This window comes from Xyrauchen texanus, chromosome 33 (genome assembly GCF_025860055.1).
Source record: "Xyrauchen texanus isolate HMW12.3.18 chromosome 33, RBS_HiC_50CHRs, whole genome shotgun sequence".
Classification (NCBI taxonomy): domain Eukaryota; kingdom Metazoa; phylum Chordata; class Actinopteri; order Cypriniformes; family Catostomidae; genus Xyrauchen; species Xyrauchen texanus.
This window is the reverse complement of record NC_068308.1, coordinates 24,276,018-24,292,004: the sequence shown is the minus strand read 5'-3', so window position 1 is coordinate 24,292,004 and position 15,987 is coordinate 24,276,018. Positions and strand designations below refer to the sequence as shown.

General features: G+C 36.8%; 2 protein-coding genes across 3 annotated transcripts in view; one reads left to right on the top strand and one right to left on the bottom strand.

Annotated features, from left to right (window-relative positions):
* LOC127626743 (medium-chain acyl-CoA ligase ACSF2, mitochondrial-like) overlaps positions 1-9,949 on the top strand; it is a 41,753-nt gene extending 31,804 nt beyond the window's left edge. Inside the window, exons 11-16 of the mRNA XM_052102743.1 lie at positions 4,829-4,936; positions 5,041-5,192; positions 5,307-5,448; positions 7,168-7,278; positions 7,368-7,436; positions 7,925-9,949. Of these exons, the coding sequence (XP_051958703.1) occupies positions 4,829-4,936; positions 5,041-5,192; positions 5,307-5,448; positions 7,168-7,278; positions 7,368-7,436; positions 7,925-7,975 (633 nt within the window). The 3' untranslated portion in view covers positions 7,976-9,949. The remainder of the gene's footprint in view (positions 1-4,828; positions 4,937-5,040; positions 5,193-5,306; positions 5,449-7,167; positions 7,279-7,367; positions 7,437-7,924) is intronic.
* A 135-nt stretch (positions 9,950-10,084) lies between these two features.
* On the bottom strand, positions 10,085-14,805 carry armc7 (armadillo repeat containing 7). Of its 2 annotated transcripts, XM_052102756.1 has the most exons (4): positions 14,613-14,805; positions 13,151-13,277; positions 12,858-13,001; positions 10,085-12,244 (listed from the first exon to the last, which is right to left on the bottom strand). In XM_052102756.1, exons 1-4 carry the CDS (start codon positions 14,613-14,615, stop codon positions 11,898-11,900), a joined length of 621 nt encoding a protein of 206 aa, XP_051958716.1. In that variant the 5' UTR covers positions 14,616-14,805; the 3' UTR covers positions 10,085-11,897. The 2 variants fall into 2 exon arrangements, with proteins under 2 accessions (XP_051958716.1, XP_051958715.1); XM_052102755.1 differs by lacking the exon at positions 14,613-14,805 and having other exon boundaries at positions 13,151-14,564.
* Positions 14,806-15,987: the final 1,182 nt, after the last annotated feature.

Genomic DNA, 15,987 nt, shown 5'->3' with positions numbered 1-15,987 from the left:
TTCTATTATGTTCTGTTCTTTTCTACTTTGATCTGGTCTGGGTTTATTCTTTTTATGTTCTGGTCTATTCTATTATGTTCTGTTGTATCCTGTCTTTTCTGTTAAATTCTATTCTGTTCTGTTCTATCCTGGTCTGTTCTGTGCTGTTCTGGCTTGGTCTATTCTTTTATACTGTACTTTGTTTTGTTATAACCTGGTCTATTCTATTCTATTATTTCGTGATCCATTCTATTCTGTTGTGTTATGTTCTGTTCTATTCTATCCTGGTCTGGTCTATTCTGTGCTATCATGGCTTATTCTATTCTGTTTCATTCTATTCTGTTCTATTCTATCTTGGTCTTGTTTGGTCTATTCTATTCTAATCTATTCTATTTTATTCTATTCTATTCTGTTCTGTTCTGTCCTGTCCTGTCTGTTCTATTCTATTCTAAACTGGTCGGGTCTATTCTGTGCTATCCTGATCTGTTCTATTTTGTTCTATTCTTTTCTTTTCTGTTCTAATCTATTCTACTCTGTTCTGACCTATTCTATCCTGTCTGTTCTGTTCTATCCTGATCTGGTCTGGGTTTGTTCTTGTATGTTCTGGTCTATTCTATTATGTTCTGTTTTATCCTGCTCTTTTCAAATCTATCCTGGTCTGTTCTTTTATACTGTACTTTGTTTTGTTATAACCTGGTATACTCTATTATATTCTATAATATTATTTCCTGATCCATTCTATTCTGTTGTGTTCTGGCCTGGTCTATTCTATTCTATTCTGTTCTGTTCTATCCTGGTCTGGTCTATTCTGTCCTACCATGGCTTATTGTATTCTATTCTGTTCTATTCTATCCTGGTCTTGTCTGGTCTATTCTGTCTATTCTAATCTATTCTATTTTATTCTATTCTACTCTGTTCTGTTCTGTTCTGTCCTGTCCTGTCCTGTCTGTTCTATTATATTCTAAACTGGTCTGGTCTATTCTGTGCTATCCTGGTTTATTCTATTCTATCCTGATCTATTCTATTTTGTTCTGTTATTTTCTTTTCTGTTCTAATCTATTCTACTCTGTTCTGACCTATTCTATCCTGTCTGTTATGTTCTATCCTGATCTGGTCTGGTCTATTCTGTGCTATCCTGGTCTATTTTATCTGATTATATTTTATCATATTCCATCCTGATCTATTCTATTTTTATCTGTTCTGTTCTGGTCCATTGTATTCTACAATTTTATGTTTTATCCTTTGTTCTATTCTGTTCTATTCTATTCTAGTCCTGTCTATTGTGTGCTATCCTGGTTTATTCTGTTCTATTCTACTCTGTTTTATCCTGATCTGTTCTATTTTGTCCTTGCCTGGTCTATTCTACTATATTATGTTCTGTTGTATACTTGTCAATTCTATTATATTATATACTGGTCTTTTATATTCTATTCTATTTTGTTCTGTTCATTCCTGTCGATTCTATTCTGTTCTACAATGGTCTGTTCTGTTCTATTCTATCTGGATCTATCCTGATCTATTCTATTTTGTTCTTTTCTTTTCAGTTTTTTTCTTATCTTTTCTCTCTTGTTCTGATATTTTCTGTTCTATTCTGGTCTAGTCTATTCTATTTCTGATCTATTCTATTTCACTATGTTCTGTTTTATCCTGTCTGTTCTATTCTATTCTATCCTGGTCTTGTTATGGTGTGCTATCCTGGTTTATTCTATTCTGTTCTACCCTAGTCTGTTCCGTTCGATTCTACTCAAAACTCTTCTACCATGGTCTGTTCTATTATATTCTATTCTCTAAAACTCAAGGCTGCCACCAATTCAATTTTATTTTGTGCATGGACAAAAAAATTGCATCTTTCTTTTCCAATTAGATCGTTTAGTCAAACATGTCTAAATATTTTTTTGTCTAAATTTAATTAAAGGCTAAAAGTATTTTCTTTTTTGGCAAAGGTAATACATGAAAGGATCTTTGTGCATATTCAGAGGTCTGAAATGTGATTGTATTTTTTTCTTAGTGCATCATTTCATATGGACAAGTGAACTTGTGTAGCCAAATCTTGTGAGGTTAAGGTGAGACTGTGTGTTGAGCCAGATATTTCCATTGGGTTTTTTTGGCAGCAGAAGGAGAAAAAGTGTGGCTGCCTGTTTTAGAACATATAATTACAGTCAGATGTTTGGCTGGTATCACATCACATCAATGGAAATTTTAAAGGCCTTTTCTTTTGTCAGCAGAGTAGAATTTCATTTGGAGAGGCACATTCATCACATTCCAAATGTCTCATTTCATTTTAAGTATGTACAGTACTCAATGAGAGAAAAAACCTAAAGAACTTAAATGCACTGTGAGTCCCACAGTTTTCTTTTCTTTTATCTTTTCTTAATTGTGATGTACTGTTTATTCTTTCTTTTTAAAGCAACCTTGAATTTTTGAAAGGTGTTAAATATTACACACTAACCTATTATTTATTAAAGCAGTCCTCAAAACAAACAGGAGAGGAAGTTTTGGCTCGTACTTTTTGGCACAAATACCTGGGAGGTTTTTGCCTCTGATCTGTGTGTTTACGAACTCATCAGCTGCTCTCAGGTTAGGATGAATCTAGTGTTTGCTTAACAAATGTAACATTTTATTGGGGAAGTCTGGTTTTTTCAAGTACACATTCACTCGAGATTGATCCGTAGCATCCTGTTGCTGTGCAAATAGACCCAGTTGCCATGGGCTAGCCAACGATGTATGGATACAAAATCATTTGCTTTGGGTTGTTTTTACCCCATCATAATTAATGTAAATCAATTAATTCATATTGTTTGGTATCAAAATCCCAATAAAACTAAATTGGAAATGGCCAGTGCAGAAGATCATACCAGATCCTTTTGTAATTTATTTGATATTTGAGTTAAAAACCTGCAAATTGTGGCTAATTATTTACTGGCTCACAAATTGGTGTCAAAAAAATGTTCTGTACAAACAAGCTAAAAGTGTCTGGCAAGGTTCACCTTACCATGTAATTTAGTGTGGTAAACACCAATCCAGTGCAGATTATCTAGAAGGATCGGATAGTTCGCCTTAGCCCAAAGTGGTACTGTAAAACAGTCTGATGAAAGTCTATGGAGGACTGGGATTCAAAACAACAGCTGGTGTGCCAGTTCTCATGTGTGCACCACATACCTCACTTGTCTCCCAGGCCTGGCTTGATTCAGCTGATGCAGTCATCTGAATGCCATTAGACCAGTTTGTGGAAAATACTATGAAAAGGCCTTCGTTTATTAAGAATATTGCACTATTGAGTGGTATGTTTTTTATTTTATTCTAATTCTAAGAGGAAAGAGACAGCGAGCACTTGCATATATGGTTGCCAGATTGCATAAATAAAGTATGACATAAGGTGAAATATTTCCTATTTGTACAATTATAAATCTCTGATTGGGGTGTTGCATCTATTATCTAGCAACCCTGAGCATATTCAAAGCTTGTGGATTTACAATAGGTCCGAAAGCCAGATAAATTAAAGATCTAATAAAAACCGTCATGATAAATAGACCTGCGGGCAGTAGTTTTCCCTGGTCAGCGATTGAGTGTGCTCTATGGGTCGTTTGAGAGTGCTTAGCATGAATGCTTAAGACTACAGTCCTAATCATGGTCTCTTATAAAAAAATACAGTTTTTTGGTGAAGTGAAAGCCAGCAATAATATAACTAAAATTAAAACAACATTATAGAAGCTTAAGTTTATTTTGAAGACCATACACTGCACTTAACTTGCACTAAACTTAAATAAAACAAGCAAAAAATGCCCCACAGTGTCCGTGCCAGTTAAGAGTTTCTAAATAAGCTATTTCAAAGTATCGTTGGCTGACAAGAACAGTCATTAACTTCTTACCTTTATATTGCACTTTCTGTACCTCTTTGCACCACTTCCTGCCTTGTGCACCTGATAATTTGGTTATTTTTCACTCATTTTTTCCACATATGATATGGATCCGTTTATAATATAATCACGTAACTCTAGTGCTCAATGTATGGGTAGAGGGGCAAACAGTCATAACGAGAGTGCACACTTCCGAAAAATAAAAATAAAAAATACTCTCCTGCAGTGCATCTCTGTCATTTTGCACCCTAGGCAACCACCTATGTCATCTATGCCACGGGTCGGCCCTGGAATTGACCATGTTGACCATTGACCAATTGACCAATTGACAGACAGAACTCATTTGTACAAACAGACAGATTTCCTTGCTTCCATTGAAGCACCCAAGATGCTCTTTGAAACATTCTCAAATCATGCTGGGATAACATCGATCAACAGGTTTTGCAACTTGTTGAGCTCAAAATGGTGAATTTGGACACTATTAAAATAAATATTCTGGGTTCACTACAAGTTAAGCTCAATGTACAGCGTTTGTGGCTTACTGTTGATTACCACTGATAATTATTTAGACTCGTCCCTCCTTTTAAATAAAAAAGCAAAAATCGAGGTTATAGTGAGGCACTTACAATAGAAGTAAATAGAGCCAAGAGCTGTAAAGTTGTTTAAATAATTATTTTTGCTGGATTACAGGGTTTATAGTGTTACGTTGTCATTTAACAGAGTTGTAAAATTGGATACAACTTTATATGAAGAAGGTTAGTATGTGATAGTATCACAACAAAATCATGTTAACACACATATCGTTAAGGTCTTGTGGCTATTTTGAAACATTGACTGTAGCCTATTGTAAATTACTATACTGTAATTTACAAGTCGAAATCTTTTCAACAATATGCCATAAATGCCATCGATAGAGCTTAACTTGAACCTAGAAAGAATTAATGTGATGAAAAGTTTCTCTTTTATTGTGTCACAATTGTCTTTTGGAACAGATTGTATACGGGACGACCGAAAACAGCCCTGTGTCATTCTGCGGCTTTCCATTTGATAGCACTGAGCGGAAGACACACACTGTTGGATGTATAACCCCCCACACTGAGGTTAATTAACACTCACTTTAAAATAAAGATGGTATACATACATGTTGATATCAATTAGTTTCCCAACACTCTGAATGGATGTGGCACATTCCTGTGTGCATTAGGCCAAAGTAGTGGACCCTACAACAGGGCTGACTGTGCCTCTCGGCACTCAGGGGGAGCTGATGATTAGGGGCTACTGTGTGATGATGAAATACTGGCAAGATGAGGAAAAGACCCGCGAGTGCATCACACAAGATCGCTGGTACAAGACTGGGTAAGTGGATATGACATTCCCTCTTATTTTAAATGAACCTTGTTCATTTGGCCAAACAGTTGCAATAAGAGCTATCCTCATTTACTCAGCTATTTTCTTGTATGATTTATACAGAGACATTGCCAGTTTGGATAAGTTTGGATACTGCAAAATACAAGGACGTATCAAGGACCTAATCATCAGAGGAGGAGAGAACATCTACCCTGCTGAAATCGAACAGTTCCTGCACACCCATCCTAAAGTTCAGGAAGCACAGGTGAACAATGATAACAAAAGCTTATCTATTTTAGTAGACACATTAAAGTTACTGTAACAATTTTTTTTCCATGGAACATTAAGTAGAAAAAAGTTCCTACTCCCTTAAAGAAATTAATGAAATAAGTGTCCTGAGATATCTCACCGGTCTCTGTGAAAGCTGTAGACTTTGTAAACAGCAAACAAAAAATGTATCCACGGACCGTGGACATTGATGCTTTTCACCTGTCAATAATTTTGCTCATTCTAATAATGCTGTATTTGATGCGGATCACTGAGGCTATGATTAATAATGTTTGTCAGTTGAGGGTGCTATTGTGCCACTGTTGAATTTGACAGCCACAGACAAAAACAATGCTGCTACTCTCCTGTGGCGCATTCAATTTTAGTGCAATTTAAGATAAATAGAATGAGACAAATTTTTGGTCTTAATATTATCTTTGGAGGGTGGGTTTTGGAATGAGGGGGCGTGGCTAATTCAACTGCTCAGTCATGTGAAAGCTTCAGAATGCTAAAATCACTTGCAGCACCTTTAATGGCAGCTGGACTTCTAAAATGAATAATACACCCAAAAATGATAATTATCTCATAATTTACTCACCCTTATGTCATCTCAAACTGGTATGACTTTCTTTCTTCTGCAAAACACAAATTAAGATATATTAATGTAGTGGTGGTGGCGTAGTGGGCTTAAGCACATAACTGTTAATCAGAAGGTCGCTGGTTCGATCCCCACAGCCACCACCAACTCCAGGTTGCTCCGGGGGAATTGTCTCTGTAATAAGTGCACTGTAAATCGCTTTGGATAAAAACATCTGCCAAATGCGTAAATGTAACGAAGACATGATGTGTTTATATCTACAATGCAGGTCAATGGCTTCCAAACATTAAAGCTCCAAAAAGCACATAAAGGAAGCATAAAGGTAATCCATATGCCTATGTGGATTAATCCATGTCTTCTGAAGCAATACAATGTACTTGCCCTCTGCTCATGCTTCAAATACTACAAAGTTTTATTGAGATTCAAATCATGATCATCCCTAGGAGATGTCAATGATGCAAGATGCATCATTTGATGGAGATGCAATGTCGTATGGATCACCTTTATGCTGCCTTTATGTCCTTTTTGGAGCTTGCAAGTGTTGGACCCCACTGACTTGCATTTTATGGATATATTCATATCATGTCTCAATCAGAATTCAGTTCTGCTGAAGAACGAAAGTCATGCAAGTTCATGAGAGAATTGTCATTTTTGGGTGAACTATTCTTTTAAAGGTGCACTCAGTAATGTTTGTCTGTGTCATCTTGGACTTACATCTAGTGGCTTAAATGGTGCATCATTTAAAATCAAAAGTTTCAGATGTCATTATAAAAATGTATTCACAGTCAGCCATGATTACTATAATCAATTAGTGTATGTGTTTAATAACAAGATGGTTACTGAGATTAAGGAGTGAGTAGTATTCAGCTGGTCATGTGATTCTAAAATGGCATCCCCCAATGTTTTTATAAGGGTTTAAACCGCTTTTATGAGGTTACTGATATGACTGGAGTCTTCTTTTTAATGTGAGTGGTCATAATTTCCTACATATATTGCAAAATTTAAATTAATGTCTTTAGGAGTTTAACTTTTTTAATGAGGAAAAGAATTACTGACTGCACCTTTAAGAAAACAAGTTGATTTAAACTGCAAAGCATGTTATTTCTGTTTCCTGAACAGGTGGTTGGAGTGAAGGATGAGCGAATGGGAGAGGAGGTTTGTGCTTGTATTAAACTGAAGGCTGACCAGGAATGCACTGTAGAGGAGATCAGGGCCTTCTGCAGGGGAAAGGTCAGAACCAAATTAGGAACTCTCATGCCCTGAAGTGTATCATCAGCAAGCCAAAGATTGCCATTCAAGTATTATTGTTGTTTTTGCAGATCACTCATTACAAGGTGCCACGTTATGTGACCTTTGTTCAGGGATATCCTCTCACGGTCACAGGAAAGGTAAGTGTATATTTTTTAGGCAATACCGATATAAAAGGAAATTAGTTGTTGTTTGCCCTAACAATGTGTAAACCACTGTTATCTGTGCAAGAGAGTTGCACTGATAATTTATTTGCATTTTTTTTGCCAGTATATTGATCTGGTCCAGAGAATATAATTTCAGTAATGAGTATTTACAGACCTGCTCTCTCACAAATGAATCTCTAGGAATTTACTTTGTCACAACTTATTTCTGTCTTTATGTACTTCTTGTAAAATATGAAGAAAATGTAAAAATGTGTTTTCTTGGTCCGATTCAGTCTCTAGACAGAAGAATGTAAGCAGTTTCCCCATCTGCATGAAACCTATTAAAGTGGTTTCAGGCATTTAAAAGTGGGCTATAGAAGCTTCTATGACACCTCTGCTTTTAAAGGCTTGTGGTTTGCTGTAGACAGATTGAACCCTTTAATCGTACTGAGATGTTTTCACATTTTCTTCACCTTTCTCAGATCCAGAAGAACGAACTGCGGGAGCAGACAGAAAAACTGCTTGGACTGTGAATGCAAAAGCACAACTGTAGTACTTTTAATCCGGCCATAAGCAAGATATTAACCTAAGGACTTACTGATTTACTGAAAGTATTGTACTTTTATTGTTTCTTAAGTGTTGTTTTTAAATAACAAACACAATATAATGTTACTTATATACATGCAATATACTATTCGGTTATGTACCAGTGGCATTTTACTCATGTACCTTTTTAATCATCTTTATTTTTGTAATGAATTGTGTATGATACCAAATAATCCTTAATGCCTTTAGAGGGAACAAAGATATTCTTTTAGTAACCAATGTAATTTTGCAACCAAAATATTCAGGATTCACTATTTCAGTGTGTATGGCTAGACTGTCATTAATATGCCTTTAAACTAGGACATCTTTTAGATCCATCTACTATGGTATCTTTTTTTTTCTCTCGATTTTTGATAACTTTGAGTGACTCCAGCCAGGTCTCCCAAGCATCCAAATAGGCCCGGTTGCTAGGGAAGGTAGAGTAACATGGGGTAACCTCCTCGTGGTCGCTATAATGTGGTTCACTCTCGGTGGGGCGCATGGTGAGTTGTGCATGGATGCCGCAGAGAATAGCATGAAGCCTCCACAGGCACTATGTCTCCGCGGTAACGCGCTCAACAAGCCACGCGGTAATATGCATGAATTGACGGTCTCGGAAGCGGAGGCAACTGGGATTCGTCCTCCACCATCCGGATTGAGGCTAGTAACTATGCCACGACGAGGACTTAGAGCGCATTGAGAATTGGGCATTCCATGTTGGGGAGAAAATAAATAAAATAAAATACTGAAATATCACATTGACATAATTATTCAGACCCTTAACTCAGTACTTAGTTGAATCACCTTTGCCAGCGATTACAGGCTCAAATCTTTTTGGGTATGATGTGACAAGCTTTGTACACCTGAATTTGGGAATTTTCTGCCATTCTTCTCTGCAGATCCTCTCAAACTCTGTCAGGTTGGATGAGGCCCATCGGTAGGTAGCCATTTTCAGGTCTTTCCAGAGATGTTCGATTGGGTTCAAGTCCGGGCTCTAGCTGGGCTACTCAAGGAGATTCACGGAGTTGTCCCTAAGCCACTCTTGTGTTGTCTTGGCTGTGTGCTTAGGGTCATTGTCCTGTTGAAATGTGAACATTCGGCCCAATCTGAGGTCCTGAGCACTCTGGATCAGGTTTTCATTAAGGATATCTCTGTATTTTGCTTCGTTCAGCCTTCCTTCAACCCTGACCAGTCCCTGCCGCTGAAAAACATCCCCACAGCATGATGCTACCACCACCATGCTAAACTGTTAGGATGGTATTGCACAGGTGATGAGCGGTGCCTGGTTTCATCCAGACATGATGCTTGGAACTGAGGTCAAACAGTTCAATCTTCGTTTCATCAGAGCAGAGAATCTTGTTTCTCACAGTCTGTGAGTCCTTTAGGTGCTTTTTTGATTTCTTGCACTGAGGAGAGGCTTTAGTCAGGCCACGCTGCCCTAAAGCCCAGATCGGTGGAGTGTTGTATTTATGGAATATGTCCTACTGTAAGTTTCACCCATCAACATGATCTCTGGAGCTCAACCAGAGTGACAATCTGGTTATTGGTCACATCTCTTATAAAGGCACTTCTCCCCAATTGCTCAGTTTGGTTGGGAAGAGGAAGAGTCCTGGTTGTTCTGTATTTCTTCCATTTAACAATTATAGAGGCCACTGTGCTCTTGGGAACCTTTAAATGCAGCCAAAGATTTTTTGTAGCCTTCCCCAGATCTGTGCCTCGACACAATCCTGTCTCTGTGCTCCATAGGCATTTCCTTTTACCTCATGGCTTGGTTTTAGATCTAATATGCATTTTCAGCTGTGAGACCTTATATAGACAGGTGTGTGCCTTTTCAAATAATGTTCAATCAATTAAATTGGCCACAGGTGTACTCCAATCAAAGTGTAGAAACATCTCAAAGATGATCCAGAAAAATGGGATGCACCTGAGTGAAATTTCAAGTGTCATATCAGAGGGTCTGAATACTTATGCCAGTGTGATTTTTCAGCTTTTTCTTTTAAATAAATTTGCAAAGTTATCAAAAATCTGGTATTTGCTTTGTAATAATGGGGTATGGATTGTAGATTGATGTGAATATATATATATATATATATATATATATATATATATATATATATATTTAAAGCATTTTAGCAGTAGGCTGCAACATAACAAAATGTGAAAAACATTAAGGGGTCTGAATACTTTCTGAATGCACTGTATGTATTCACTACACCACAAAAAAATAACAAGAAATAAAATTAATCAGGTTTTACTTTTTTGGCTGATCACAGAGGGAAAGTATCCTGTTAATTGGAGTCTGTGAAGTCTATAACAGCTGTGGCAGACATTTTTAATCACACATCTGCTCTAACTTTAATCTAAAGTACATATGTTCTGGATCTTTTATTCCTCTTAATATATCAAAAATGGGGTACTTAAGCACAAATGCAATCTTTTTGTTGGCAGTATAACAGTTACCCTCATCACAGCTGTTGCTTATGATCTCAGGTGTGCCCTGTTGGTGTCCATTTAAGACTGTGCTTTGCTTCTTGGCTTGTGATGTGAAAAACATTTTCACAGAAAGATGCTGGGATTGAGACCGAATGGAAAGAGGTCCTCTCTCAGCATTTTAATTTGTCGGCTGGAAAGTAATAGCGACTTTGTACTTCTAGTTTTAGGGTGAGGTTTTAAAAGCAAAGTGCTGGACACAGCCCCAGAAATTCTTTTTGAATTTTCTTGCAGCTAATATTGGTGGCGTCCTTCGTTCACTGCATGCTTCTAAGGGTCATTATGGGATGGAGCCACTTGCCTGTCTAATATGCTTCTTAAAATGAGCAATGTTTCATGACAACAGTCCTTCCAGTAAATTGGTCACCAAATTTGGAATTCATAGCAATTGAAAACTTTTAAATAACTGAACTCTTGGCATGTGAAGAGTGGAAATCTTAAAAGGATCGTTCACCCAAAAATGAAATTGCTCTCATCATTTACTTGCACTCAAGCCATCCCAGCTGTGTATGACTTTCTTTCTTCTCCTGAACACAAACAAATTTTTTTTATTTTATATTTTACCTCTGTAGGTCAATGCAAGTGAATGGTGGCCAGAACTTTGATTGTCCAAAAAGCATATAAAGGCAGCATAAAAGTAATCCATGTCTTCAGAAGCAATATGATAGTTGGGAGTGAGAAGAAAGTCAATGTTAAAGTCATTTCTTTTATATAAATCTTGGCTTTCAATTTCTTCTTTTATTTTTGGTGATTCACATTATTTCTGCATATCACCACCTACTGGGCAGGGAGAATTTATAGTAATAAAGGACTTAAATATTGATCTGTTTCTCACTCGCATAAATCATACTGCTTCTGAAGATATGGATTTAGCCACTGAAGTCATATGGATTACTTTAATGCAGCCTTTATATGCTTTTTGAACATTAACATTTCCGGCCACCATTCACTTGCATTGACCTACAGACCTGAGATATTCTTCTAAAAACCTTTGTGTTCTACAGAATAAAAACATACATACCCATGGTGGCATGGTGAGTAAATGATTAGATAATGTTCATTTTTAGACAACTATCCCTTTAAGAAGAAGCTATAAATTGCATATGTTAAGTGTGTGTTCCTAAGTAGTATAGCAACACAAACATCAGTTGATTATTTAGCTATTCTTATTAAGAAAAAGTTTAATGTTAAGATTAAACCAGCTCACATAGGCAGCATTTTTAATCTTTTTGAAATTATGGAGTCTTAAAAATACTGTATACTACAGAAATACCTCTGTGAATGTAGTATTTTTCCATAGTAACTCATTTACCTAATAACATCAAACAACATATATTTAAATATGTATATATTCAAGGAACATTTGGATTTAAAAAGTCTTTAGTCCTTTGGAAGTGGAATGCCCACAGCTGATTGGCTCTGTCCCTGCATTGCCTCTCGAGCTTTGTCCACTTGTTCCTGCGTGCAGTAATCCTGCAGGAAGACAGAAGTCAGGTTCCTGAGGCGTGGGTTCTGTGTGAGAGAGAAACGCAGCATACACTGCACCACTGCACTGTCTGTGGTCTCAGAACGCGAGGAAGCCGTGGTGAGGTTCATTAATGTTGTGATGGCAGAAAGAACCGTCTCATCTCTGTTACTTGATAAGCAAGCAATCACTAACGGGACTCCACCGCTTTGCAGGATCTGATCACGGGACTCCCGATCCATACTCATATTACATAGACCACCTGTAGAATTTTAAATATTATATTAGTTCAAGTAAACATGAGTGATGTACTAGATAATGCTCAGACTCATTTTCATAAGATAGATTTGCATGTAGAATGATTATAACTTCAAGTCATAAAAAGCTATCTTTAAAGACACTGGATCATTGGTCTTGCAGTTCAATCGGTATTCTTTAGTTTTAAACATTGCCCACCAACACCTCCCCAGTTTACTCGCATAATACAAGACTTGTATTACACATAGATAACTAACATTGACATTATATTCATGGTGTTAGCCAGAGGGGATCTGGCTCCCCCAGCTGAGCCTGGTTTCTCCCAAGGTTATTTTTCTCCATTAACTCACATCTTAAGGAGTTTTGGGTTGCTCACTGGGGGCCTAAAGACAATTATATTTAAGGCATGATTTTCAATCAAGTTATTTGTTTAAACTGCACAATGAGTATTTATTTTAAGGCATTACAGCATCATTTTCTGAAAAGCTGCTTTGAAAGAATGTGTGTTTTGAAAAGCGCTATACAAATAAAAATGACTTGACTATCTACTACTACTGTGTTGGATTTCAAGCACCTTATTACTTCCTTAGACACAGCACATTTACAATTACACCCACCAATCCCAAACTCCACAAAGTTCTCATTTTCTTCTGTCAGCATGTCCAGGAATAGCTCGGTGACCTGGAGCGTTTGCAGGGCTTCCATGTTGGATGGATCGTAGGCAAAGTTGGCCAAGTTTGCCAGCACTTGCTCTTTAGCCTCTGCCAAAGTGTGAAAAGACAACTGATGCGCCAGTTTTCCAATAAGCAAATGTTTTCTACCAAATAAAGATTTATTACTTCATGCACTGACTATAGCATGTCAAGTGAGGAAATGTGGAAACTTTACACAAAAGCATACATTGACATACCCACACTGTCAGTATCCTGAAACTCTGTGACCAGTCCCTGCAGGTACTCAAACCTGTCAGACACAGAGAATCGATTCTTTCCAGCCATCACTGACAAATCATGGGCATCTACTGGTGGGTTTGACACCTGCAGACATTCGGACAGACAGGCCCACAAATTCTTAAACATTAAAGAATATTATACCTTGTAAGACTATTGTACTGTAAAGGAAGTCATATTAAATGGAAGTGTTAATGTGACCGAGAAATAAATATTGTGCCAAACCATACTCAATATTTTAGAACTCCATAATAAAGCCTGTTGGACCCTTTGCAAAGTCCCGCCTTAAAACGTTTCTAAGCAATCCTTTCTTAGCAACTGCTGCCATCCGCCATTTGTCTGACAAGCGTTTTCTTTTCTTTTTTTCCAACGAGTATCTATGGAAGAAATTTTTGAGTAGTTTTAAGTGGAATTTTAAAGAAATGATCCAGAAATGTTAATCTTTGTTTCTGGGTCACTTATAATGGTGACACGAGGGACCTAAACAGGATACACCTAGTGTTTTTCTTTTAATCTTTAAATAAATCTCGACCTTCATTCCTAAGTGAACATGTAAATCATCAGCAAGGACACCAACATTTTCCAAAGTAAATAACTTAGCCAATAGCTAATAACTTAATGTTAATATATGTACATCAGGTCTTAATGCTGAAATATGTACTTTCTGCCATCTAATGGAATTGCAAATGTAAACCCTGTTTTCAAAACAGCTATCTGAATACGTCCCCATCTGCCGTTGGTCAAACAAACGGATATTCCCGCCCCCAACTCACGCCATTGGTTGAGTAACATTGTTGGGGGCGGGTCTAAGCGGGTCACTCAAAACGAACAGAAGAGTTAGATAGCGTCTCAGAAACACAGTGTTTACAGTTTTCGAGAAAATTAGCCTACGGATGGTTTAGTAATAGTTGTTGCTGTTTTAGGATAAATTATTTGAACACAGAAAAAGTTAAATAATTCAGCTTAATAAAGGCGATAGCAAATAAGAGTTTACAGCATCATAGTGTGTGTTATTAGACATTCTGTTCACTTACACTAATGTAATGTCATCAGGTGTTAAATTGCCTTTAAATGACGATTTTCTCTTTTCAAGTGACTGTGATAATCGTATGCCTCGATTCTAATTTAGTCTCCAGTTTTCAATCAAATTACTGTATAATTTAACAGCATCGTTTTACAAAAAAACGTCAGATAAACATGTTTTAAAATGTCACTCTTCATTCCGGTCCACGTAAAAATATTATCACTTACGTTTATGATAATATTTTGCCAAAAAACGCGCCGTTCACGGAAATCTCCCACTCATTCCTAATATGGGGAGTTCTGTAAAGCTTGTCAGCGAAAGCAACGGTCATAATGGTTGCGAAGGGTCTATCAGACAGGAGAAATGGTAGAGATGAAGAACAATCAGGACTCACTTACCATTTAGCTTTTGTTGCAAACTGTGACTGGGTCTACGTGCTCGGAAACTGGTTGCCTAAAGACTGTAAATCTATTTAATTACAGAGCGTATAAAGTTCCATCGCTGGACCAAATCTACCGCTGTTTGGTTTGTTGTGACGTGACAGGTCCGTCAGTAAATAATTCCCCGAACTTAACTGCGCTTCTTTAATTCCTTTTAAAAAGTTCCATCCTCAAAAGATTTACTTATCAATAAAATATCAAGACATAACTTTATAATAATTATTTTGTTCAAATAATTCCCTGTACTTTTTAAAAGACAAAATTATAATACATATATTATTAATATATTTGTAATATATTTCATAACGCACGGAGCCGGAAGTAACAGTTGCGCAGTAGATTATATTCCGCGATAGGACTAAAAACTGTTTGACTGCGACTTTTGCTGTCTTGTTTGTTTAAACGAGGGCTGTATATTTAATCCAGCAGCATGAAACAGTCCAAACTATCCACTGGAAAGCGTCTTACGAAACCGCTTCTTTTTGGGACACTGCTTGTTGGTTTGGCCGCAGCATTTTTTAATAGGTGAGATAACACACCCCCTTTGACATTGACACTGTGCACATATTAATATAAATGTTGTTTGGACTACAAAAAGATACAGATGGTCCACGCGTGTTCACTTGTATGCGCACTATCTTGAAGAAAATGCACGTGTTAACATGATTCTAGACAAGGAAAGTATGCACACATTATAATTAGGATGATCAATGCTCTTTTATACAAAGTTTAGTTCCAACCCTTTTCTAACACATGCCTTCCATTTTAAAGATCCCAAAAGACCTGATCTTGATCTTCTTAACGTGTTATTTAGATGTGTATAAACTCGATACATGTTTTACCGTAAATTACTTATAAGACTTTCTATATTCCTTTCTAAGATGCTTGAAGTGAAAATATACAGTAAATTAATTTATCTGTTTTTGTCTGTAAATATGTTTTATTTCTGTCATGTTGTTATTGGTTATACAGCAAGAAATAATAATAATAATAATAATAAAAGAAAATCTACGATAAATGTAGTGTTTGGGTGACAATTGGTCTGTACACCCATCTAGTGGCATTGTATAAAACGGATGAACAGATCAATATGCTTAATAAACATTTAAATGCAATCAAGATAATAATAACGTTATGATTCAGGGTTCTTATAGCAATTTCGTTTTGTATCCTTCACCTTTTTTGTTTTATTATTTCTATTTTTTCAGTTGTGATCCCCCTCTCTCTGGCGCCACAGAGACCGGAGTGCCATAAGCAAAACTACGATTGTTTGTTATTTTTTTGTGATGGCAAACGTCCAGCTGAGATTCAGATTTTGGGGTATTCATCTCAA

Bases quoted from the DNA above. Each gene is read 5' to 3' on its own strand.
- armc7 (XM_052102755.1), bottom strand. From the start codon at position 13,319: ATGTTTAAGAATTTGTGGGCCTGTCTGTCCGAATGTCTGCAGGTGTCA. The intron at 13,002-13,150 runs GTATGTCAATGT...ACACTTTGGCAG, and splicing joins TCAGGATACTGACAGTGTGG to AGGCTAAAGAGCAAGTGCTG. The intron at 12,245-12,857 runs GTGGGTGTAATT...AAAATTCTACAG, and splicing joins CTTTGTGGAGTTTGGGATTG to GTGGTCTATGTAATATGAGT.